Source organism: Geotrypetes seraphini, chromosome 11, assembly GCF_902459505.1.
Source record: "Geotrypetes seraphini chromosome 11, aGeoSer1.1, whole genome shotgun sequence".
NCBI lineage: Eukaryota > Metazoa > Chordata > Amphibia > Gymnophiona > Dermophiidae > Geotrypetes > Geotrypetes seraphini.
This window is the reverse complement of record NC_047094.1, coordinates 50,156,649-50,183,618: the sequence shown is the minus strand read 5'-3', so window position 1 is coordinate 50,183,618 and position 26,970 is coordinate 50,156,649. Positions and strand designations below refer to the sequence as shown.

Sequence of the window (26,970 nt, the reverse complement as noted above, 5' to 3'; positions counted from 1 at the left end):
GGTGATCAATCGTATCAAACGCTGCTGAAAGATCAAGCGAGGTTAACAGCACCGATTGATGATGATCTAAGAAGTATTGAATAGAAGTTGTCATACCGATAAGAGAGTGTTCCGTACTATGATGCTGTCTAAAACCTGTTTGATTTGGGTGTAACACATTGGTTTGTTCTACAAACTCTGAAATTTGGTTGAAAACAATTTTTTCCGTTAACTTTGCCAAAAATGGAATGTTTGAAATAGGTCTGTAATTAGTTAGATCATTTTGACTAGTATTTTTTGTTTTCATAATTGGTCAGATATAAGATTTTTTCCAGTCTAATGGCACTGTGTGTTGGTTTAAACTTTCTGTAACTAGTACGTGAATCTTAGGTCCAAAGATGTCAAAATATTGTTTAAGAATTAGTGGTGGTATTTGATCAGCTTTGGAACCCTTGATATTCAGAGTTTTTAGAGTAAGTTCAATCTCCTTTAGGCTTGGTATTTTAAATTTTGAACATTTTGAAGATAGTAAATCTTGATTAATTTGATCTAAATCAGTTGGAAGGAGTAATTTTTTAAATGATTTATTGATATTAATAATTTTATTAATAAAATAATCAGCAATTTCTTGAGCTGTGGGAATTATAGAATTTGAGTCAAGCTGTTTATTTTTGCTCGGAGTTATATTATTAAGGATTGAATAGAGAATAGAAGGGTTTTTAGCCTTAAATATTTTCTCGGAGTAGTATTTCATTTTAGTTTATTTTTTTTTTATAAAGTTCAGAATATTCCTTATATGTAACTAAGTTTATGTGAGTTTTATCCTTCCTCCATCTACGTTCACAAGATCTTAGTTGTTTTTTTAGAAGTAGAAGTTCTGTGGAAAACCATGGGTTACGGATTTTACGAGCAGAGATGATTTTATTTTGTATTGGAACTAATGTATTTAAGGTGGATTGAATGGCCTTGTTCCACATATTGGTTAAATCGTCTATTGTCTTAGTAGTTGATTCTGAAAAGTCTAAATCAAATGCAGTTTGTAATGATTCACTAGAGAGATCATTAAAATTCCTGACGGCAATTATTTTTTGTTTAACTTTATTTTCTATATTTGGATTTTCAAAAGTTAGAGAAATCAGATAATGATCCGACCATGGAACTGGAAGACAATGATTAATCGTGAAATTATTCTTTTCTGACAATGGAATTAAGACAGTGTCAATAGTATGACCCGCTTGATGAGTTGGCTGAGTTATTAAAGAACAAAGATCTAGTTGATTAATAAAAGAAAAAATGGTTTTTGTAAAACTGTTATTTTGTTCATCAAAGTGAATATTAAAATCTCCCAGGATCCATGGATTTGAAGAAGAACTACCAAATTCAAAAAGTAAAGATTGAAGAATAGTAATATTATCTGAGTTTATTGGAGGAGGTAGGTAGATTAATAGCACATCTATTTTGGGTTTTGATTGAATGGTAATTTGTAAATATTCAATAGGTGAGAATCCTGTAGATTTGTCCACTTGAGTTATTAATGAATCTTTAAATATTACTGCCAGTCCTCCCCCTTTTTTATTAGAACGATGGTTAAAATAAAAAGAAAATCCATTGGGGCAGGCAAATGAGAGATATGCTTCTTCTCCTTCTGATAACCACGTTTCAGTTAGAAATAATATATCTAAGGATTGGTATGAAATAAGATCCTTAATGAGATGATATTTTGTTTTAATAGAACGAGTATTAATTAAACCAATGTTTAAAGCTTTGAATTTGTGTTTATGGAGTAAGTTTGAATTATTAGATGGAATTCTCTTAGTAGTAAGTATTTTTAAATTATTTTGAAAAGCATTTTGTAAATTATTTTGTTTAGATTTGTGTTTAATGGGTCTGTGACCCCAGAAGACTGGAATTAATGATGATGTATTATCCATTTCTGCAGTTAAGATCTTGAATATGATAAGCGAAAAAGGCACAGAAAAAAAAAGCTGTGAAAACAACAAAAAGAGAGTTTTTTGAAGAATTTTTGTATGATTAGATTGGGATTAGTACTCCACCTTCCGCACTGCAGTATCGCACAAAGGAGCGCACCAAGGAGCAGAACCTGCTCCTTAAGCGCGCTCCTTTGGCGTGCGCCGCAAAGTGCCTGCTTTTAAGTGCCATATACCGGAAGTTGAGGAGTGGGTCCTGGAACGCGCCGCCACTGTGCGGCGGCAGAAAGATCACAGAGGAGTTAGCTGAGAAAAATAAAATCAAGGTAAGAGCCTTAAGACAGTTAAAAGAAAACAAAACTTTAAAACCATAAAAATTGATACACTAATCGATTAAAGTTAGTTCTCAGAGCATGCAATCTCTATCAATGCTTGTTGAGTGTTAGCGTGCGCCGCAAAGTGCCTGCTTTTAAGTGCCATATACCGGAAGTTGAGGAGTGGGTCCTGGAACGCGGCGGCAGAAAGATCACAGAGGAGTTAGCGGAAGTTGAAGAGTGGGTCCTGGAACGCGCCGCCGCTATGCGGCGGCAGAAAGATCACAGACGAGTTTGATTAAACGATTATGCATTCTAGGTGTTTTACAATAATAAAAATGGGGGAACTAACAATGACTGACTAAACAAGACATGATACTGACTTACAGTAAGAACAATAGGAAGGTGGCAAGAACTACAATATTTAAAAGAAAAGTAGACAATGAAAGATGAAGACAGAAGGTGGGGAGAGTCCAGTAAGGTGAAGGGATCAGATTAGTAAAGTAAAGAATACCTTATTAATAGGCGTCTTTAAAGAGGAAACATTTTAATCCACCTTTAAATTTCTCAATGTTTTGTTCTGCCCTGATATTAATTGGAAGAGAATTCCAGGTCATGGGAGCTGTTACAGAAAAGATGAAAGCCCGACGGGTACTGATGATTTTTAATGAGGGTACATAAAATAGATGTTGAGAGGTGGATCTTAAAGTTATAGGTGGATCATGTGGGATCAGGAATCTATCTATGAAGGCGGATTTCCTTGGTCTTTTGGGCTGGACACGCCTCCTTCCCAGCCGGTACATGCGTATAAATTCCCTTCCTCTTGCGGCGCACGCTTACCCCGCAAAAGGACGTTTGGCTGTTTATGTTATATCACAAAGGCTTTAAGCACTGAACCATACTCATTGTAGTTTGCTCACGGCTTTATTTTAAGTTGTTTAAGGAATTCTATAGGCTCACGGTTTATCTACTTCCTGGTTTGTTTGTAAGTCTTTGCTTTATCAATTACTTTTATATATGTTATTTTATACTCTTAAATCGTTGTTTTAATTCACTTGTTAATTTACTTTCATATATGTTATCTGTTTTTTTATATTTGTTCAGTTACCCTAGTTTTAATGATTTTAAAGTTAAAGTTTCATGGTTTACTTTTATGCAACTATTTTATATTATTTTAATTATTTGATTAACATCTATTTTTGTTGTGTTTCTATCCTTTAGTCTTACCTTTCCATCTTGAATCGCCGCCGCAAAGCGGCGGCCCGCTGGACACACCTCCTTCCCAGCCGGTACATGCGTATAAATTCCCTTCCTCTTGCGGCGCACACCGCAAAGGCGCGTTGTGCTCCTTTGTGTGCTACTTTGGGGGAAATCTCATTATCTATGTTATATTTTTTTTCCTCTTTTGGTAGAATACTTTTATCGCAATTTCTTTTTACACCTCTGGATTAAAAAATTGCCTTCTAAATTTTATATTTATTTCATATTAGTTTGTACACACACCATTTACTCGTCAATGGATTCAAATCCAATCCCAGTATTTTGGGGTCGTAGATTTCCCCATTTAGACTCAAAGTCTACACCTGACTCTAATAACTTGGTTAACCTAACTTTTAATAAATCTTCCCAGATATTTAGTTCTATCTTACCTAAAAGAACTTATCCCTCCTCTTTCAGTTCTCTAAAAATAGGTTTAATTAACGTTAGATCCCTACGGTCAAAACATCATATCATCAAAGATCTTGTAAGTCACCAACAATACGATCTTCTATGCATTGTGGAAACCTGGCTATCAGAAGGTGAGGAAGCCTATCTTTCTTACGCTACCCCTCCCAACTACAACTTTTGTTTTAACCATCGTAAAAACAAAAAGGGTGGTGGTCTTGCTGTCATTTATAGATCTAATCTATCATTAGTTGTGGAAATAACTCAAGCCATAGAAACAATAGAATACATTCAATTTAAAATTAGAACAAACCCTAATATTAAGCTACTCTTATTATACAACCCACCACCCATTAATCAATCTACCTTTTTTCAACTATTATCAATTGTTTCAAATTTTGTCACTACATCAACATTTCCAATTCTATTGGGGGATTTTAATCTCCATTTGGACGAAATATCTAATCCATATACTTCAGATTTTCTTCTCCATACAAGTGATCTTAGCCTTAAGCCATTAAAAACAGGAACAACTCATTTAAAAGGTCATACTTTAGATATGATTTTTACTCCAGAGGAACTATTTCCTAATTTTTCAGAACCTGAAACCTTAAAAGTTCCATGGTCGGATCATAGCATTATTCAAACAGTTTTAGAACTAAATCATAACCACGATTTACCACAATCAACTAAAGTAGTTAAGATAAGAGATTTTCAAAAAATCGATGATTCTCAAATCACTTCACCAATAATTGATTTAGACAACTTTAAATCTTTATCAATAAATGATCAACTATTCATGTGGAATAATAATTGTCAATCACTTCTTGACAAAATAGCTCCTATAAAATTGCTAACTATCACTCCCAAGAAGCAGAAAAACCCTTGGTACAATTCTTCTCTTGCTTTATTAAAACGACAGCTGCGATCAATTGAACGTAAATGGCGTAAAAATCCAACTCAAATCAATCAAGACACTTATAAACAACAGTCATATCATTACCGTGAAATGATCAATAAAACAAAAAAACAATATTACACGCAAAAAATCTCTATGACAAAGAACTCCTCAGCGCTTTTTAAAATGTTAAAACAACTTACAATTTTTAAACACAAACCTATTATTTCCTCAACTGATACCCCCTCTGCTAACGGTTTAGCCAACTTTTTCTACAACAAAATAATATCAATAAGAGCAAACATAACTAATAATGCCAGTGCATCTTCACCCAAAGATTTCACGGATAATTTAGATTTAGATTTAGATGAAGATCAAAAATTAAAAACCAGGTCCCTACATGCCACTTGTTCCAACTTTACTCTTCCATCTTTAACAGAAATAAAACAGCTTTTTCAAGGTCTAAAACTTAAAGGGTCTATATCTGAACCCTTTCCACCTTTTCTTCTCAAACGTTACTTCTCTGTATTTGGTCCAGCTATCCTTCAAATTATACATACAAGTCTGTCCACCTCATCAGTTCCAACGGATTGGAAGCATTCTGTTCTACTTCCTATTATCAAGGATACCAAAACCAGTTTGTCCGACTGCTCTAAATATCGTCCAATTTCGAGTCTTCCATTCTTAGCCAAAATCACTGAAAAAGTAGTATTTCAACAATTATCAGAATTCATTGACAAAACTCAGGTACTACACCCTAATCAAACAGGATTTCGTAAAAATCATTCGACTGAACATTCATTATTAGGCCTGGTTACAACTATTCACTATTTTCTGGATCAACATAAATCTGTTATTCTCATATCCCTTGACTTAGCTGCTGCATTCGATACAATTGATCATTGTCTATTACTTCATCGCCTTTCTTCTATAGGTCTCACAGATCAAGTATACGAATGGTTCCGTTCTTACTTTACAGATAGATCTTCCAATGTTTTCTTTAAAAATTCCTTTTCTAAGCCTAATCAAAAAAATAATTATGGAATACCACAAGGGTCCATACTTTCACCATTATTGTTTAATATTTATTTGGCCCCATTATTAACACTATGTCAATCCATAGGCTTCACAGTATATGCCTATGCAGATGACTTTCAACTCCTGCACACCATTGACCCCAATAGTTTGCAAGACATAACAGAAATTAATAAGAAGTTAGCAAAAATTCACGAATGGTTAAACAATAATCAACTTTCCTTAAGTATTAATAAAACCACAACTGTACTCTTTTCAGAGAAAGAAGGAGTTCAACTTACAAGTCCAATTATAATTGATAATAAACCCCTCACTCAGACCACTAATACAAAAATCTTGGGGGTTTTAATAGATAACAATCTTACTTTCCGAGGACATATCAGTGCAACGGTTAAAAACTGTTTTTACAGATTAAGAATGATCCGTTCACTTGCTCCCCTTCTTGATTCATTTTCTCTTAATACACTGATCCATTCATTAGTTATCTCAAAATTGGATTATTGTAACTCCTTATTAAAAGGGGTTTACCAAAAGGATATAAGGCGTCTTCAACTCGTTCAAAATACTGCAATAAAGATTATCTCAGGTTCCAAAAAATTTGATCACGTCACACCCTTACTTCAAAGTGCTCATTGGTTGCCAATATCTTATAGGATCACTTACAAAATAGCTCTTTTAGTCTTTAAGACATTAAAATCCAATACTCCGGCTTTCATAGATAGGCTCTTGATCCCATACAGTTCATCTAGAACTCTCAGATCATCTTCACAATGTACTTTAAATGTCCCCTCTTTAAAAATTATTGGAACCCGCCGTGCTTCAATTTTCTCCGTTACGGCACCAATGTTATGGAACTCTCTTCCTTTGTATTTAAGATTAGAACAAGATTTAAAAATATTTAAAAAGAACCTTAAATGTCTTCTTTTTAAAGAAGCCTTTAATTGACAGATTATAAATTCTCATTTTTCTAGACATCCTTTCGGTCTCTCATTTTTCCCCTTATCTCCCCAATGTGTTTCCCTTTTATGTAATCTTTTAACAAATATTGTATTTCCTCCCCACCTTCCCATTGTTATCAGCTGTCTTCTTGTCTAAAGTTGTTTCCCAGTTTGTTTATATGAATAGTAATTGTATAAGTAAGTCTACTTTATTTTATTTATGTAAAACGCTTTGAAATTTTAAAAGCGTTTAATCAAACAATATAATAAACTTGAAACTTGAAGACAGCAATTTTATAAGTTATTCTGTAAGGAATTAGCAACCAGTGTGATTTCTTTAAGAGGGGAGGTAACATGATTGCATTTTTTTGAATTTGTAATGATTTTGATGGTGGTATTTTGGATTAATTGAAGCAGCAAAGGCGAAAACAAACAGCCAGACTAAGCAATTGTCTGCCAAGACACTATTACTAGAATAAAGTCATTTTTTTCTGAATCTATTTTATATCCTGTTGAGACACAGCATCCAATACATCATATCAGAATATAGAAATTGCCAGGAAAGCTGTGGGAAAATTGCTTTTGAGGACATAGCTAAAATGTGGTGATTTCTCTACCACTATTCCACACATATTTCTTTCTCAGTATTGACAAAATGTTTTCTTTTCTCCACAGTACTACATGAATTGCATTTTTAAAGGAATGTAAGTTATTGTATATGGGGTAATTCTCACAAGGCTGGAGATATGCACAAGGATGCTGCATGCCAAGTACAAATTCTATATCAGCAATTATACTTTGCCTTTATCTGCCATCATATTTCTATCTGAATTCAAGAAAGCGTAGGACAGGCATATGGGATCTCTTAGGGGGAGGAGAAAGTGGATGCTGTCGAGGGGCAGACTGGATGGGCCATTTGGCCTTTATGTGCCATCATATGCTATGTTTCTATTAGAATACTAATCATAAGGAAAAGAATACTGCAAAATCAATTATTTAAATATATAATAGCACAATAATTGCCCCAGTATGTGCTCAGCTCATATAACTATCTAATTTAAAAAATGTGGGGGGAAAAAGACATGCACATCACTCCATTACACACAATAGTGTCACAGATAAGAAGCTTAAAACTCCAATGCTGAAGGCAAATCTCAAATGAGTGACCCTCTTAAATCAGTAACAACAAAGAAAAGGCTTAAAAGAACTTAATGTATCAAAAGTCCACTGCTTCCTCTTCACCGCTAAACTTCAGCTTCCACCCGGTCCCAACCGCAGCCCAGTTTTGCTGAAGCTTTATCAAAGGGAATTCACCAGACCTACATCAAAACAATGTGGTTGCATTCCAAATTCATTTGAAACTTCCAGAGCATCACTCTCAACATGGCTCCACAATAATGAAGTGACCTCTCTGAGGCCTTCTGGCCACATTTGTTTAAAATGAGATGGTTATGAGCTGGACACAGGCTGGGGCAATTATTGTGCTATACACATCTGAATAATGGATTTTTGTATTATAGAATACTACTATAAGTTCAAGTACTCATCTAGCTCAGTGACTGGTGTAAATGCTCGTGTCTAAATGCTGTCATTTAAGTGTTAATTGGCACTATTCTATAATCTTAGTGTGTAAAATACCTGATATCCACATCCCCTTGCAGCTGCACCCTAGTTACACAATACCAACTTGGGGCTAGATTCACTAACCTCATGGATCTGATCCTTTAGCAATCTGATCCATGAGGTTGCCGGGCGCCCAAGTCACGATGCATCCTCATGCAAATGGGGGCGATCTGAATCACGACCCCAACCGACCGCACAGATCACTGGAGAGCGATCTTGACGCATGTGCAGACCATCTTCTTTGCCTCTAGATCAGGGATCTCAAAGTCCCTCCTTGAGGGCCGCAATCCAGTCGGGTTTTCAGGATTTCCCCAATGAATATGCATTGAAAGCAGTGCATGCACATAGATCTCATGCATATTCATTGGGGAAATCCTGAAAACCCAACTGGATTGCGGCCCTCAAGGAGGGACTTTGAGATCCCTGCTCTAGATGGAAACTTTTTTTTACTCTTTTTACTTTTTTTTCACGAGCCCATGGTTTTAACCCCTGGGTGTAAGTGGGACTGCATGGCAGTGTGTTCTGGAACTTAACAGAACACACCGTAGTGCACCCCCCCTTTAAATCCACAAGTTAAAACCATGGAGTCAGGGCAACAAGAGCTGGAGAGTCGCGGCAGCAAGCAGGAGAGTTGGAACAGAGCGGGATGGCAAGCAGGAGAGTTGGGGCAGACAGCAGGGCAGTTGGAAAGGACATGAGCAAATGGTCCCCAGCAGTCGCTTCTTTATTGATCGTCCAGCCCAGTCGGTGTTCCTGATTTTGGTTAGTGAATCGCTGCCTTCCTACATTTGCATGCGCGGATCAGGAGTAAGGTTAGTGAATCGGGTTGGGGTCGCAAAGTGGTTGCAAACTGGTCGGGACACGATCGGTGTCCTTAGTGAATCTAGCCCTTAGTGCAGATATATTCATAACTGAAAATTAATGCCATAATTAGTACCTAATTTAACAATTAAGTTATGTGCTCAATTGGCAGTATTCTATAACCTGTGTGCACAATTTTGCACACTAAGCACAAAAATGAGCAAACAAGATGATAGAATTAGAGGGTATGTGCTTTCCAACTGTCTTCCTGTTTGGGAGCTTGTTTTTGTTTAAAAAAAAAAAAAGGGGGGGGGGCAGTAGACACTTAGGCACAGATCTGGCCTTTTTATTAAAATAAAGACAGAATTCCTGGTACCACCAGATAATCTGTTAATTTTTTACTCTTCAGTACCCAGGGTTGATGCAAAAGAAACAGAACAATCTGAGTAGTTCTAAACTGGGAGACATGACAAAAGTACAAAAAGAGACAATAATTAACAGCCTGGGCTAAATTTCTGTCAGGCCCCTGACTTGGAACTTTTATGAACAACTCCAAATAATTAATTTTTTCTACTGTAGTCAGAGTGGCTGGTGGCAGCAACTGCTGCCTTTAAGAAAATCCTTATTGAAATGTCAATACATTCAACAGCTACGGTATTTCATAAGAGTGATGAATTTTCCCCAACTATTTTATACTCCTATCCCAACCTACTAATTGTCTTATCAGTGATGGTCCTTGACCAGAGACCATGCACCGACACCTTCCAGAACTCTACAATCACTGGCCCTGAATTTAACCACTAGGCATCACCCTTAAGCAATTTCATTTCTCCCCATCTCAGTGGGCTGTGAACACTGTTTATGAAGCATTCCGAGCCCCAGTTGACCCAGGGGGTGGAGACTTGATCTGGATATCAAACTAGGGACTTGCCATGCTGCAGTATGTACACTTCTCCCTCCGGATTCGCAGAGGATAGGGGCAGAGCCGGACCGTGAATGGCGAAATACCGTGAATATCTTCTGGCCCGGCTCTGACCCACCCCCGCCTCCCTTCCCCCTGGCATCCCGGCCTTACCTGGTGGTCTAGCGGGCTTTCGGGGCAGGAGCGATCTTCCTAAGCTCCTGCCCCGTGCAGATCGCCAATAGGAAATAGCTGCCGTGAGTTCCTGTAGTCTCTTGAGACTACAACGGGAACTCCCCACAGCCATTTCCTTTTGCCGATCTACACGGTGCAGGAGTGTAGGAAGATTGCTCCTGCCCCAAAAGCCCGCTAGACCACCAGATAAGGCCGGGACGCCGGGGGGAAGGCTAAACTGGTTTTTTTTTTCTTTTTTTCCCCCTCCCCAAAAAATCGCGAATATGTGACATCACGATTGCCGAAACCGCGAATGGGGAGGGGGGAAGTGTAGAACTTGCAAACTGAGTCATTGGGTAAGGATGGGGAACATTTTATTGTTCTTGTGCCCAAGTCTTTATACTGCCGTTCCTTCTTCATTTTTCTTGAGATTCCAATTTATAAAGTAGTCCTTAGGAACGAGGGTGGGCCTCTGCAAATCAATCATGGGTTCCTGGATGTCTGGTTTCCCTTCTTTTTGCAACTGTGCTAGCTTCATGGCACGAAGAAGAGGTGGATATGGCACATAACGCAGAGGCTCAGGCTCAGGTACTGGAGTGAAGATCTTGAAGTTCTCCTCTTCATGTTTTGGCACCATCCGCCAGTCATGGTACATGACCTGTTCGACTTCCTTTTCGTCTGCCTCAGTCTTGCCTGAGAAGAGAGAGAAACAAATATTTTGATGAATCTGGACTCCTACAGAGGAGACCTTATGATTTCAGATGAAAGCTATTTTGGCACAATTCAACCACTGCAACAAACACCAGCAGTAAATCAGAGATTCTTACTCTGGGTTAGGAGAGATGAGCATTTATGTCTCAAGCCAGTAGGCAACATAAGCATTAACAATATTCTGTGAAACATTTAACACAGATCTTACTTGGAAAAGGATAAAATTGATCTGGAGAAACTGGCATTCTAAGTGATGGTTCTGTCTATATATTTTAGTTTAAAAATCTATTTTTATAACATTTGTATTTAAAAAAAAATACCTTTAAAAATCATCCAAACAGGAAAGCATTTGAATAGATTAAAAAAGGAAAGAAAATCTTGAGCTGAAGATGGTTGAAGTTTTTTTAATTTTTTTTTTTTAATTCTTTATTCATTTTTACATATTACAAGTGTATAAGAAAAATCATTCGAACTTATAAATATACACTTGATTAACTTTCATATATCATTAAAAATATAACTTTTCAGCCAATACCTATATTCTATAATATTTTGAATATTATGAACTATTCCTAATATCTAAACAGTTGATATCAAGTTAGAAAACCCTCCCAACCCCTCCCTCCCCTTACAAAAGTTCAATTCCCAATACATCAAAAACAGTTAAATACTCTTATACATTATAGGATTTAATATTTATTACCCATCCACACCCCTCCATGTCAAATATCTTGGTTGAAGTTTTACAAAAGCAGAAACAATGGAAAATCAAACAGCATATAAAATATTTGGAAATTTGGAAAACCTAACAGACATGGAGAATTTTCACAAATGCTCAAACTCCAGGACACCTTAACTGTGGCATGCTAGAGCTAGAACTGTTTTCACAAGCTGTGAATTGGATTTTGCCCAAACTAAAATATCACCAGGGGTCTCCTGTATTATTACAAAGCTCAATGTTATAGCATTTTGCAGCAATCAGTAGAATGAAGATTAGTATTGAATGACTTTAATTAGTAAGTCCTTCTTTATGAAAACTACCTTTATACAAAGTCTTGTAGCCCAAACTAATGCAATGGGTACAACTATCTCGCACATTATACTCACTCTAATGGAAAGCATGAAGAATATAAATTGTTTTTTTTTTGTTTTCTTTTGGGTTGGTTTGGTTTTTTTGAGTCTGATGAAAGGCTAACATAGGCTCCTGGAAGTGAAAGCTATACAAAAAAAATTGGCATGTAAGAAAATGCTGAATTACCAGCATGTGGCAAATTTGGGCCCAGTATATGTACATGTACTTGTCTAAGAATCTGGTAGATTGTCTAATCAGGTCTCTCTCCCCTATAGAGATCAAACAGCAGGAGGAGGAAGTAAACTGCTGCACATTGAATCACTTCCTCCTCCTCTGCAGGCTTAGACTAGATTGTTTACTGAGCTGTGGGGGTCATGTGGTTCATATAACAGTATGGTCTAAGCTAGCAGAGGTGGATCCAATGTACAGCCATTTACTTCCTCCTCCTGCTGTGAGATCTCTGCAGGAGAGGGGGGAAAGCCAATTCCAGGAATACAATAAAGGGGGGGGAGACAAAGGTGAATGTGCTATTGGGGAGGCTAGAGCTTCAAGAGGAAAATAGGAGGAAATTTTGGGCCTTTAAGAAAGAGAAATTCTGTGCAAAAAGAAACAAATAAAGAGCACAGAATTGTGAAAACCTTCGCACAGAATTTCCCTAGAAGTACAAGGGGGTGCTGAAAAGTTATCAGCCAAACCAAAAGAGAATGACGTGGATATGGTTCAATCAATAATTTGAAACAAAGTCAATTGGCACTTAATGAAATAAAATAACATTCTGTCCCTTTCCCTGCCCCATTCCTGCAAACTGTTCTCATTTGCACAAGCCTCAAACATTGTTTGAGGCTTGTGCAATTAAGGCAGAGCTTCCAGGAATAGACAAGGCCAGAACTCGATGGGACAGAATAGGGATATTGAGATCCCACAAAGACAGGGACAAATCTGTCCCTATGTCATTCTCCAAGAACCTTCCTTAAATGCTCTGAGATGTAATTGAAGCAATGTCTAGTATGTTTCATACCCAGAAATAACAATTGTCTATGTGGTGTCCTCCTGACCTTCCTGTCAATAAATTCTAATATTTTTCCTTTTAATGCAAGTGTAGTTTGCATTTATTGAAAGGAGATAAAAATATGTTTATCTATTCTCCTAATCCATTGTAATCCTGCTCATGTTTCTCTAGATTCCTATCTTTCTCCCATAAATCACTTAAAATCTGCAGTTGGCCAATTAGGTTTCCATTCTTCATTGGAGAGGAGGAGATAGTGGATGGGCACTGGATGAGCTATTTGGCCTTTAACTGCCATCATGTTTCTATGTTATGCCATTAAAATAGCATATACCAAATGTGAAATTACAGTGACCTGTACTGGACATAATCATAACATTTAAATCATTTGCTGTGAACCACACCAAATATTCTGTGCTTACCTCGGAAAGTCAGGATGCCCCAGGCTTTTCCATGATCCATATTCTGCAAAATAAAGAAAGATGGTAGTAGCATTGTAGAAAAGATTAGCAGTGGTTTCAAAGTAAATTTGCATGACACACAACCAATTAATTTTGCAGGCATTGGCTAAGGGAAATAATTTTTTTTGTTTTAAACATAATGAAGCATAAATAAAATATATGGGACCAAAAATCAAATAATTTATTGTTCCTAATGAGTGGTATGTTCCTAAATTGGCCTCTTTGAAAATGGTTAGAGCTGAGTGCCTAAATTTATACTCAAAATTTTACTAAAATCCTAAATTTAATTACTGGTGTTCCTTTTCTACTGATCTATTTTTTATTTGTAAATCAGTAAATCAGACAATCAACAAACAAATAAATTTAGGAGCATAAAAAGTGGGTGCAACAGGGACAGATTAGGGTAGGGAAAAGTAATTAAGAGCTTTGCACTGATTTTAAGCACTAGGCCCATAAGGGAAGTTTAGGTACTTACCTTGATAATCTTTCTAGTTTGAAAGGCATATGTGTCTTGACCAGTGGGTTGTGTATCTTTACTCACCAGTTTTGGCGCAAAAGTCCTCGTTTACATTTCTGACTCCTCCTGTGCTCCAGCTCTGTACATAATTTGTGCACGTTATGTTCTCTGCCCTCCCCTTAAAGCAATCAGTCTATTTGAGGTCCAAGATGCCATGTACAATCTTGGTAAAATTGAGTGCAGTTCTAGAAATGACTTTCAATGCAGGTTCCTAGATGCTGCTTGTAGTCATTTTTTCTTTATTGATAAACCACTGTGTATGCGTTGTAGCAGCCCTATACAAATTAAAATCAATTCTGCGTGTACAGTATGGCCTTGGTCTCCTCTTCATTTCCAAAACCGTTTTGGTGTGGCTAGTAACTGGATATACTATTAGTCACTTACCCGTTCTGAGCTCATTGGGAGGATGGGATATAAAACTAAACAAATAAATAAATACATTTATATATATGCTAGTATTTTAGCCCGTTTCATTAACAGGTGCTAGAATATATGTCTGTCTGTCTTTATTTCTGTCTCTCTCTTTCCCTCCCGCTGTCTTTCTTTCTGTCCGTCTCTCTCCCTGGCCCCCTTTGTCTGTCTTTCTGTGTCTTCTCCCTGCCTCTGTGTCTTTCTTCTGATAGACAGGAACCTGAAGCCGTCAACTCAATGCTCAGCAGCGGCAAATAAAGCAAACAGAATGTTGGGCATGATGAAGAAGGGGATCACGAGTAGATCGGCAGACGTTATAATGCCGCTTTACAGAGCAATGGGCAGACCACACTTGGAGTACTGTGTCCAACACTGGTCTCCATACCTGAAAAAGGATATAACCCTCCTGGAAAGGGTGCAGAGGCGAGCCACGAAGCTAGTAAAAGGTATGGAAAATTTGAACTACAAAGAATGACTCGGAAGACTGGGACTGTTCACCCTCGAGAGGAGGAGACTGCGAGGGGATATGACTGAGACGTTTAAAATACTGAAAGGATTCGACAAAATAGAGCAAGAATCATCATTGTTCACATTGTCAAAAGTGAAAAGGACAAGAGGTCATGGACTAAAGCTGAAGGGCAGCAGGCTCAGGACAAATGTCAGGAAGTTCTGTTTCACACAACGAGTGGTGGACGCTTGGAATGCTCTCCCGGAGGAGGTGGTGACGGAGACTACCATTCTGGGTTTCAAGTGTAAGTTGGATGCACACCTCCTTGCAAATCACATTGAGGGATACGGGTGATCAGGGTCTCCATCTGGGAGCACCTGGCTTGGCCTCTGCGTGTGCGGGCCGCCGGAGTAGATGGACCTGGGGTCTGATCCGGTGAAGGCGTTTCTTATGTTCTGTCTCCCTTTCTCCAGCTGTCTGTCTTTCTTTCTATCTATCTGTCTCTCTTCCTGCCTCCTATGCAGCAGCATTTCTCTCCCCCCCCACTTCCCTGTGCAGCAGCCACAGCAGCAGCATTCCCTCCCCCCACACCACTTCCCTGTGCAATAGCAGCAGCGTTTCCCCTACCTCCCCTTTCTCTTCCCACGGTCTGCCCCTCCCTTCCTGCCCCTCCCTTCCCTTCCTGTGGTCCCGACAAACCTACCGATTCCAGCAGCGTGTGCAGCACTCTACACACGCTGCTTCGGGGCCTTCTACTGCCCTGATTTACTCTGGCACGTCCCTGATGACATCATTAGAGACGTGGCAGAGCAAATCAGGGCAGTAGAAGGCCCCGAAGCAGCGTGTGTAGAGTGCTGCACACGGTGCTGGAATTGGCAGGTTTGTAGTCGGGACTGTGGGAAGGGAAGGGGGGGGGCAGTAAGGGAGCCGGTCAGACGTAAGCTTTAGGTTTCTTCCCCCATTGCCGAGTCGCTGTTAATATTCAGATGCCATCTCTCTGTCTCACAGCGGGCTTGCCGGCTCCGGCCAGACAAAGTTCATTTTTTAGTTCAAAGCCGACGCTGCGTCTCCTCTCTCGATCCCCGCCAGAGTCGGAAGTCTTCTCCGACTTTGGTGAGGTTCGATAGAGGAGCCGCGGCGGGGGCTTTGAACAAAAAAATGAACTTTGTCTGGCCGGAGCTGGCAAGCCCGCTGCGAGACAGAGAGATGCGTGGTAAGCGCGCATGCGCACTCTTTCGGCCATGGAACTACAGATCAGGCAACACGGCGTTAAGAGTGCACATGCACGCTTAGCGTTTTATTATAGGTATTAGAAATGTTTAGTGCTGTTCACGCTATAGGCAGGTATGCCTTCATTCATCACAGCAAAAGAAGATGACCCAAATTTCTACAGGAGAAAAAAAGACAGTCCAAACAAACAAGACTGTGGAAATCCAATGTTCTTGACGCTGCTTTTATTCAACAAATCCTTTTAAAATACAAAATCCACATTTGTGATAGAGGGACCCAACACGGGCCATGTTTTGGCAAAACATGCCTTCCTCGGGGATCCAAGCTGATGATAACGTGATCTTTACAAATGTGGAATAACCTCAAAGGCTAGACTAGCCTTAAGAAAGCCAAATAGAGCCGCCAAGGGCCACAAAATCTGAGTGCAAGCAGACACCTTATCATCATCTTGGATCCCTGAGGAAGGCGTGTTTTGCCGAAACACGGCCCGTGTTGGGTCCCTCTATCACAAATGTGGATTTTGTATTTTAAAAGGATTTGTTGAATAAAAGCAGCGCCAAGAACATTGGATTTCCACCGTCTTGTTTGTTTGGACACTCCTTCATTCATTGCAACCCGAGGGAATGCTGAATGGGAAACACAAGTGTTCGCAGTGCCCAGCAGCCACAGAACCGCTCACCTCGGCCGTGTAGTCCACCTTCACCTTACTGATGACCCAATAGCAGGGCTCATCGAATTCCTCGAGCCAGGACTTGCGGGTCACCACGCGCCCAATGCCGAAAGACGGCTGGCGGCAGAGCAGCGAGAAGAGGCGTAGCTCCCGCCGCACGTCCCGCCACGCCATCGCCGGCAGCCGCTTGCCCGTGAACGGCCGCGTCATGCTCTCGTAGTCCAGCGCGAAGCGCTGCGAGTCCCGCGGGAGGTTCTCCAGCTCACGGGAGGCCCGGATCTTCCGCGCCATCTCGGCGATCAGGCGCAGCCGCTTCTTACGGACCATCGCGTGCCTGGGGAAAGTGGCAGCGCACGGAGTGAGGTCAGCGGTCCCCTTTTCACGTCCGTAAGGAAGCGGCAGTTGGGAACTTCTGTGCGACGGGCCTCGGGACCGGAAACGGCCGTGACTCGAAAGCGAAGACGGGAAAGAACCAGGATGTGACGCCAAGGGGGCGGGGAGTCGGCGACTGATTTCACCTGAGATATGGGATGTTAGGTGAAATTTGGGGTTTTGGTTACTGATAGGCGGAGATAGTTTGGCCATGAGGTCTTTTGATGTGTGGATCCCTATGCTGTTAGTCATGGCTGGTTTCATGGGTTTTGTGCAGATGTAATTTGAAGTGCAAGTGAGGGAAGATGAGTAGGCTCTCTTGCATTCTCACTCAGCACTCTCCAAACAGTTCGGAGTCTAGGCCTCCAAGTAAAGCTTCTGATCCTTAAGCAAATTGATAGAACCCTTGAAAACCCGCGGCAGAGCTATCCAAGTCAGCATTGGGTGGTTTAAAAAAAAAATCTTTCTTGAAGGGTTCTGGAGAATTCGGGTAGATAGTCTTAAAATTCTTCTTCGTCCTCTTTCCTGTTCCTAAGTAGCAAGAATGAGAGAATTGGGGGTCCCCCCCCCCCCGAGAAAATATCTCCTGCATTTTGTTCTACGTTCTTAAAAGTACAAGGGATTATTTCAAGATTGTCAGAAAGATAAAATGCTGCTAAGATGTCTTGATGGAATACTTACTGAAAGCAAAGTTTACCAAAAAACAAAACCCTGTTTATTTCAAATTAAAAACTAAACTCCTTTTCAGAGTAAAACAAAACAACCTCCCTAAAAAAATAATAATAAAATAAAAATGAAATTGTAATTAACATAAGATAAAATATTACAAACAATCATGGAGACAAAATTCAAAGAGAAAATGTGTTCTCCAGAATTTGACAGTAAAATCAGCAGATCTTTAAAGGGACATCTCAGACAGGTTACTGATTGGGAAGTTTCAGATTCTGAACCGGAAAGTGATGCAGAATCATGTAAAAATGAAAGCGACAACTTAATAAATTTGGTGCAGAGTAGTCTGGGTTCTGAGACTTGTGATAGTAAAGAGAAAGTCATGCTGAATATTAGTGAGAAGGACATTACAATGGCTTTACCCAGCTTGCCAGCTGTGAGCCCAAAGAAAAGACAAAGAAAGAACAAAAGTCTAGAAGAGATTGAGTCAGACAAAGTTAGAATAAAAGAAAAGAAGCTTGAGAGGGAAGGAAAAAAGCTGCAACGGGAAAAAGAGAAGATGGAGAAGCAGAGGCGGAAAGAAGCTGCAGAGGCCTTGAAGCTTCTGCGGCCAGACCAATGTATGAAGTATCTAACCATCCATGTGGACCCAGGTGGGCGGTAACATTTGAACTTTACTAATGAGTTGAACTTTGGATTTAGTGTAAGAATATAATACAAAAATTCTGACTTCAACAAAGTAATATTTTTAAATTACAGGCAGTTCCGGGGGTTAAGAATAGGTTCTGTTTTTAAAACCATTCTTAAGTTGAAATTGTATGTAATTCGGATCCTAGTATTCTTCCCACCTTCTCCACTTCCTTGAGGCACCTTTTGCATCCCTTTTCCTCCATCCCACTGTTCCGTCTCCACCACCACATCCCTCTCATCTCTACCCCATTCATCTCTACCTCACTCCTCACCCACGACCATGTCCAATAGTTCTCTCTCCCTCTCTATGCCCAGCATTTCTCTTTCTTCATATCCCCATGAGCACCAGCTCACTTTCCCTCTTTCTTAGACACCCAATTCACCCTTTCTATTCTCTCTCCCACCTCAGCATCTCTTTTCCTCCCTCCCTCCATTCTTCCATCCTATGGCTCATGCTCCTCTCTTTCCCTCCATTGTGTGTCCCAAGGTCATGCCCCCTCCCTCCTTCCATCCATCTTTTGAATTTTGTGTTCCCTCCTTCCTGTGTCCCAAAGCATCCCTTTCTCTCCCTCCATTCTGTGCCCCAAGGTTGTGCCTCCCTCCGGCGGGTGCTTACCTTCAGGCTGGCACCCTCCTTCTTCCAGTCGCAGTCGTTTCTCTGCACAAAACCACTGGCAGCAGCTCCTATGCGCATCCCACAGCTGAGCCGGAAGTTTTCCCTCTGATGTTGGAGGAAGCTCCTCCCACGTCAGAGGGAAGGCTTCCGACTCAGCCGCAGGACATGCGTAGGAGCCGTTGCCCTTTGCACTTTGTGCAGAGAAACAACTGTGGCTGGAAGGAGGAGGGAGCAGGCCAGAAGGTAAACACCCGCTAGAGGAAGGCATGTACTTGGGGCACAGGAGGGAGGGAGAGGGGTGCATTTGGACTCGGGAAGGAGGGAGAGGGGCGTGTTGGGACACCAAAGGTAGAGCAGGACCCCGTTCGTAAGTACGAGTCCGACGTATGTCGGATGCTCGTAAAATAAGGACTTCATGTATTTATATATTGACTTGATTTTGAAAGAAGAAACTAAATATACATATGGAGTTATAGTGTGAAACAAAAATTAATTGTTCAATATTCAGCTCTCTGTGGTGTTTTAAACATTGACAGCTGTGGGCAAATTTAAACTCTGATATGTTGGGCTATGGCATTATCAGCGGCTGACCATAGTGTTAGGCTGCTGGCCCTTATGTGAGTCCCAGTTGAATATTGGCCAGGAATCGCATAAGTATTATGTCCATGCCTGTTTCTCCCTGCCTCCCTCCTCCCCCGGTCAGAGTTGGGCCCCCCTGGATCTACCTGAATTCCCGGGTATTCCAGTGGCATGATGGGAGTTAAGAGCGAACCCCATAGGATGGACCTTAAACAACATGGGCCAATCAGAGCTTCAGACCCCTCCCTGGTGCATCCCAGGATGCTCTGGGGAGGGGAAGGCCTGCAATTTTGAAGAGGTGAGCCAGCTGTTCGAAGGTAGTAGGCATCCCTTTATAAGTAAATGGAGGTCGTTTGAGACATGGGGGGGAGGAGGGAGTACATAAGAATTACCGCTGCTGGGTCAGACCAGTGGTCCATGGTGCCCAGCAGTCCGCTCCTGCGACAGCCCTTATATCTAAGACCAGTGCCCTAACTGAGTCTAGCCTTACCTGCGTATGTTCTGGTTCAGTAGGAACTTGTCTAACTTTGGGCTCCTTTTATGAAGCTGCGTTAGCGGTTTAACGCGCATAATATTGCGCTCTAATTTGCTGGCTGTGCTAGCCACTACCACCTCCTCTTGAGCAGGTGGTAGTTTTTCGGCTAGCGCAGGGGTTAGCACGCAGGTGCGTGTGATAAAGCCGCTAATGCGGCTTCATAAAAGGAGCCCCCTAGTCTTGAATCCCTGAAGGGTGTTTTCCCCTATAACAGCCTCTAGAAAAGCATTCCAGATTTCTACCACTCCCTGGGTGATGATGAACTTCCTTACGTTTGTACGGAATCTATCCCCTTTTAACTTTAGAGAGTGCCCTCTCGTTCTCTCTACCTTGGAGAGGGTGAACAACCTGTCATTATCTACTAAGTCTATTCCCTTCATTATCTTGAATGTTTCGATCAAGTCCCTTCTCAGTCTCCTCTTTTCAAGGGAGAAGAGGCCCAGTTTCTCTAATCTCTCACTGTACGGCAACTTCTCCAGCCCTGCCAGGGGGATGGTGTTGTGGGGAGGGCATTGGGAGGGAGTGGGCATCTCTTCTGCTGTAGGGGAGGGGGGTTTATATGTTGGATGATTGTGTTTTTAAAAATTATTTTAATTTGCAAGGTGGGGTTAGCAGTGACAGGTGATTGTGCGACGTGGCAGGAGAGAGTGGACATCTATCCTGCTGATTTTCAATTTGTTTTTGTTTGGTTTTTAAATTATTATTTTAATTTGCATTGGGGGGGGAGGAGGGTCCTGAGCTGTCAAACCTTATTTTCCTGACGGTGCCTGAGCCAATCAGCGCTCAGGCACTGATCAGAAAGTAACTCAATGATAGCTCAGACCTGTCGGTAAATTTTGGCTGCAAATGTGGCACAACAAGGTTAGAGAATCACTCAGCAATTATAGAGAATCGTTCGAAATGATCATTTTAATATTAATGACCTTGTACTACATTTGCATGGTGGTATCGGAGACTGCTAGAAAACTCAGAAAAATGCTCGGTAAAATGTTTTGATAATCCGCCGCTAAAATTCGTGCCCACTAAACCGGCTGGAACCGGTTTAGCGAGCATGTTAAAGGTAGATTTTAATTTTGAGAATCTGCCCCCTAGTATAGTAAAATAGTTTATAAAGGGGGTAATTCTGTAAGGAGCTGCCTAGAGTGAGTTGGCAAGACCATATGTAAATTTTGCTGTAAATTTTGCTGTGTCATATGTACACAGATGACCTTTTTCTGGCTAAGCAGTATTCTATAAGTATATGCCAATATTTGATAGCATCTACTTTGCAAGTGGGCGTTCACATGGGAGGAGTTTGGGTAGATGCACTTTTATGTGGCAACATGGGTACTTGGGAGGATTACTAAACAAGAACGTGTTTCTCTGATTCTAGTAGATTTTCATTGGCTTCCAGTAGTTTGGAGAATAAACTTTTAAGATTGTTGTGCTTGGTTTCAAGGAAATACATCAAATTCTACCTTCTGTGATGGCTAATGTAATAACACCTTATAAGCCTCTCCATCTCTTATGGTCACAGACTAGACAGTTGTTGAAAATTTCTTCTTTGCGTCAGATAGATAAGACATACATTCTAGGATGTTTAAGGTGGTGGGTCCATTCATAGCTGTGGATTGTACATCTAGAGCAGGTTCACAAAATAGACTCATTGATGATTTTTCAAAAATGTGTGAAAACACTATTTTCAAGAAGCATTTCAGTAATGCACTGGAGACTTGAGAATGAAACAATGAATTTACAGTAATTGTATATTGTTTTTATTGGTGCTGTATTACAAGATATGCATCCATGAGGTGGCCAAACAGATTGAAAAGGTGACGGTGAAAGCTAAAAGGATGCATAGTGAGAGGTATGGCCAGTAGGAAAAAGGAGGTATTGATGCCCCTGTATAAGACTTAGGTGAGACCTCATTTAGAATATTGTGTACAAAAAAGATATAAAAAGGATGGAGTTGGTCCAGAGGAAGGCTACTAAAATGGTGAGTGGTCTTCGTCTTGAGGCGTATGGGGACAGATTTAAAGATCTTAATCTGTATTCTTTGGAGGAAAGATGGGAGAGGGGAGATATGATCGATGTTTAAATACCTACGTAATGTAAATGCACATGAGTCGAGTCTTTCATTTGAAAGGAAACTCTGTGATAGGCTCTGGAGTAATCTAAGAAAATACTTTTTTACAGAAAGAGTGGTAGATGCATGGAACAGTCTACCGGAAGAGGTGGTGGAGACAGAGACTGTGTCTGAATTCAAGAGGGCCTGGGATAGGCACGTGGGATCTCTCAGAGAGAGAAAGAGATAATGGTTACTGCGCATGGGCAGACAAGATGGGCCATTTGGCCTTTATCTGCCATCATGTTTCTATGAGTTCAGACTGAGTGGCTCCTTAGCTTTTTTTTTTTCCCAGATTCAGGGCAGACTGATTGTCTACCCCTGACTGCGCAGGCAAGGTTCTGGTGGGGGTTGAGGTCTCTGACTGGTGGTTAGGCCTGAGAGGCAGTCTGGATTCCAGGCTTGTTTTCTCTCTGTAAGCTGTCTACATCTTCAACATAAGCAGCCCCCAGCACGGCACAGTGAGTAAAAAGCTAAGAGCCTATAAATCTGAATGGGGGGAGGGGGGAAAGTGTCTCTAAAAGTGTTTTTTTTTGTGTTTTAGGATTATAGCCAGGGTCTCCCATCTCTAAAACCCCCAAAACGTTTGTTTTTGGATCCTAGTGTAGCTACCACGGGCCATTTTTGGTGCTAAAATTCCTGCCGCGGTGGCCATCTTGGATTTCCCAATATGAAAATAAAAGCATTTATCTGCCTCAAAACACCTCAATTCTGATCAAAAGCAGGTGTGATGGACTCCTTAGGCCAAGATACCTTGGATTTATGCCAGATTTGTGCTGGATGGCCATCTGAGAATCCTCTGTGTCCCGTGTGATGTGCAGCACTTGGAGGGGAGGGGGCAGGAGCCACTGGCTTAGCTTCCTCTAGTCTCTTGAGGGTGTTAGTGCCAGGATGGTGCGAGGGCTAGGCAAAAAGTCCAGGTTTGAGCTGGGGAGCAGTGCAAGTTTGTCACTGGTGAAGTTCAGCCGTGCCGCTGCTTAGAACCCCAGAAAGGAGCTCGAAAGCATCCGCAGAGGCTATCTGGATGTCTTGGACAGGTGTTCCCCCCTGAATTCATCAATATGATGTTTCAAGCTTACATAATTAACAAGGGCCACACGGAACCCTCAGGGTTGTAGCCATGCTGGTGCCAGGGGTTTCTTCCCCTTAGAGTGCAATTCCCCAGCATCAGTTCCATGTGCAAGATGGGGAGGTCCAGTCTGAGAGTGACAACGAGGGCCCTATATCGGTGACTTTACTTTTCCCAGTCTGGGTCCTCAGTAGCAGGAGGGCCACTTCATGTCAAGGAGGGCCAAATCAGATTTGGTGGAGGCCCTTGATCTTGGAGAGGATCTGACTGTATGCAGGCTGTTTAAGCCCTTGGTCCTTTTGGAGGTAATCACAAAATCCCTCTAGGAATTAAAGAGAGAGACTCTAATTCTCAGCCATACAGTGCTTGCTTATGAGCAACACAAAAGCACAGATTGTTTTCCCTCTCATCAAGACATTACAAAAATGTTAATGGACCATTGGGAGGGACACTTCAGGTGGCCAAAGTTATGGCAAAGCTCTGTCCGATGGAAGCTGAATCTAACCAGTTTTTTGTTTCACTGAAAATGGATTCCCTGGTGGTGCAGGTTACCAAGTGTACCTCATTTCCCAGTGAAGGCAGTGAGGTATTAAAGGATGCCCAGGACCACAGGCTGGATTTTGGTCTTAAGGAGCTATTTGAAGCTGCAGCCTCAGATTTAAAAGCAGCTGCAGCAGTGTCTTTTGTCGCCCATGCTTGCCACTACAATTTGCGCTGTGATCCGGATTCTGCGGCCAGGAAGGATCACCAGTTTCTGATGTTGGGAGTGAATTATATTCCTCTGTATGATCTCTTCAGAGGTGCAAGAAAGAAATTCTCCAGGAACCAGAAAACCTTCAAGTCACTCCTCTGAAGGTTGGAGGTCAGTTCTCGGACTATCTGGAGGCCTGGGAACAGATAACGCCCAACCACTGGGTCCTGGAGATTATCAGAGAGGATTACAAGATAGAGTTCATGCACTCTCCTTCTGATTTGTGGATTGGCCGGCTGGCTGGTTGGCCAAAGAAAGTGGAGCAGGTCCGAGCAAAGTTACGCAGGTTGCTAGATATTCAAATCATAGAACCAGTTCCTCTAGAAGGCTCAGACAAATACTCCGTATACTTTGTCTTGCTCAAGAAAGGCTCAGAGGAATAAGAACATAAGAAATGCAGATGGTTCTGTCAGGGAGAGAGAAACATCTGGAGCCCCAGGACAGCAGTACTGCACACCATAAGGTTGTAGATGCTCTGCAGCCCAAGAAAAGGTGACCACCTCATACTAATGGGGAAGGAGGACTTTACCCTGGAATTCATTAATCTCCTGGCAAGCTTATGCACAAGGCTGAACTGCCTGTCAGATCTCCTGGCTGGATGCCCAGAGCATTTATTCCTTCAGAGCGGAGGCTGTTCTGGACTCTGATGGTCCATCGGATAATAATAATAATAATAATAACTTTATTCTTATATACCGCCAACAATCTTGCGACTTCTAGGCGGTTTACAATGAAGAGAAACTGTACAGACAGCGAATTACAGAGTATAGCATTGAACATAAGAACATAAGAACATAAGCAGTGCCTCCGCTGGGTCAGACCATAGGTCCATCCTGCCCAGCAGTCCGCTCCCGCGGCGGCCCAAACAGGTCACGACCTGTCTAATCACCAGAAGGGGCCCCCATGCCTCCTTGGTTTCCTAATTGAGTCCTATCTTCCTATCAAAGTCCTAGCCCTCCGGTCTTGCACCTGCACGACCTGGTTGGGTTTCTACATTTATTTTCTGGTTAACTTTCTCAGTATCCTACAATCCCTTTATCCCTCAGGAATCCATCCAGTCTCTGTTTGAATCCCTGTACCGTACTCTGTCTGATCACTTCCTCCGGTAGCGCATTCCAAGTGTCCACGACCCTCTGGGTGAAAAAAAACTTCCTTGCATTCGTTTTGAACCTATCTCCCTTCAGTTTCTCCGAATGCCCCCTCGTACCTGTTGTCCCCTTAAGCCTGAAGAATCTGTCCCTATCCACCCTCTCTATGCCCCTCATGATCTTGAAGGTCTCTATCATATCACCCCTGAGCCTCCTTTTTTCCAGAGAGAAGAGCCCCAGCCTATCCAACCTCTCAGCATATGGGTAGTGTTCCAGCCCTCTTACCAGTTTCGTTGCTCTCCTTTGGACTCTCTCAAGTACCTCCATGTCTTTCTTGAGGTACGGCGACCAATATTGAACGCAGTATTCCAGATGCGGACGCACCATCGCTCGATACAGTGGCATGATGACTTCCCGCGTCCTGGTAGTTATGCCCCTCTTTATGATGCCCAGCATTCTGTTGGCTTTTTTTGAGGCCGCTGCGCACTGTGCAGATGGCTTCAGTGATGCATCCACCAGCACACCCAAGTCTCTCTCAAGATTGCTTTCTCCCAACAATGCCCCCCCCAATTTGTAGTTGAACAACGGGTTCTTTTTCCCTATATGCATAACCTTGCATTTTTCCACATTAAAGCGCATTTGCCATTTGTTTGCCCAGTCTTCCAGCTTGTCTAGGTCCCTTTGCAGCTGGAAGACTGGGCAAAGTGAACATCTAGTGATAGTAACAGGAGAGTTACAGGGTCTGTGTATTACATGGTTTCACAATGAGTAGCATTATACAGTCGACGATATTCAGAGCATAAGTAGGAGAAGAGAAAGGAGATTGCGCTTTGAGTTACAAGACTGCGAAGGTGAAAAAGATAACATAAGATGTTGATAAGAAGTAAGTTGTTAACTTGGTACATTTGAACGAAGGACGGGCACCAGTGGGAAAAACTGGTAACAATTAAAGATGGAAATTTTGGCAGAAGAGGGTAGACGGACTCCTTGGGATGGGAGAAGGCTCCGATTTTAGGGGAGAAGTCTGGTTAGGTTATAAATTTCTTAAACAAGGTGGTTTTTAGTTCTTTCCTAAAGATACTATATGATTCTCTGGCGGCATCAGTAAAGTAGCCTGTCCAAGTTTGCAGTCTACCTGCTTGGAATTTGAATGTTCTATCAAAGAAGGTGCGATATCTACAGCCTATGATATTTGTGTAGGTAAAGAGGTTACGGTTTCTGGTAGGCCTAATAGAGGAGTGGAATTCGAAGTGAGGTAGTAGGTAGCTGGGGGCCAGTCCCCAGATTAGTTTATAGCAGAGGCAGGAGAATTTGAATAGAATTCGTGCTTCAATTGGTAACCAATGAAGGAGTTTGTAGAATGGACTAACATGATCGCTCTTCTTTAGTCCGAATATTAGACGGATGGCCGTATTTTGAACTATTCTCAGTTTTCTCACATTTTTTTTAGATATTCCCAAGTAGACAATGTTACAGTAGTCCAGGGTGGATAAAATCAGTGATTGTACTAATATTCTGAAGGATAGCGGGTCGAAGTATTTTTTTATGGTTTTCAGTTTCCAAAGGATGAAGAAGCATTTAGGGATGAGGGGTTAGATTTGATTCCTTTACTGTCCCAAAGTGAGACTTCCCTGGTGGAAGAAGCATCCTCTCGTATGGATGACCAGGAGGTGATATCAGCCATAGACCAGGGAGAGGACCTCTCCATTCACTGA

At 41.4% G+C, this 26,970-nt stretch overlaps 2 protein-coding genes across 2 annotated transcripts in view; one reads left to right on the top strand and one right to left on the bottom strand.

The window, feature by feature from the left end:
- Nucleotides 1-10,468: 10,468 nt before the first annotated feature.
- On the bottom strand, nucleotides 10,469-17,443 carry MRPS34 (mitochondrial ribosomal protein S34). The gene is made up of 3 exons (XM_033963620.1): nucleotides 16,792-17,443; nucleotides 13,468-13,510; nucleotides 10,469-10,949 (listed from the first exon to the last, which is right to left on the bottom strand). Exons 1-3 carry the CDS (start codon nucleotides 17,416-17,418, stop codon nucleotides 10,654-10,656), a joined length of 966 nt encoding a protein of 321 aa, XP_033819511.1. The 5' UTR covers nucleotides 17,419-17,443; the 3' UTR covers nucleotides 10,469-10,653.
- A 94-nt stretch (nucleotides 17,444-17,537) lies between these two features.
- EME2 (essential meiotic structure-specific endonuclease subunit 2) overlaps nucleotides 17,538-26,970 on the top strand; it is a 35,110-nt gene continuing 25,677 nt past the window's right edge. Inside the window, exon 1 of the mRNA XM_033963612.1 lies at nucleotides 17,538-18,476. Within this exon, the coding sequence (XP_033819503.1) occupies nucleotides 17,990-18,476 (487 nt within the window). The 5' untranslated portion in view covers nucleotides 17,538-17,989. The remainder of the gene's footprint in view (nucleotides 18,477-26,970) is intronic.

Coding starts and splice junctions, on each gene's coding strand:
- MRPS34 (XM_033963620.1), bottom strand. CDS start 17,418: ATGAAACCAGCCATGACTAACAGCATAGGGATCCACACATCAAAAGAC. Junction 13,511..16,791: donor AGGTGGACTACACGGCCGAG/GTGAGCGGTTCT, acceptor TTTATTTTGCAG/AATATGGATCATGGAAAAGC. Junction 10,950..13,467: donor GGGCATCCTGACTTTCCGAG/GTAAGCACAGAA, acceptor CTCTCTTCTCAG/GCAAGACTGAGGCAGACGAA.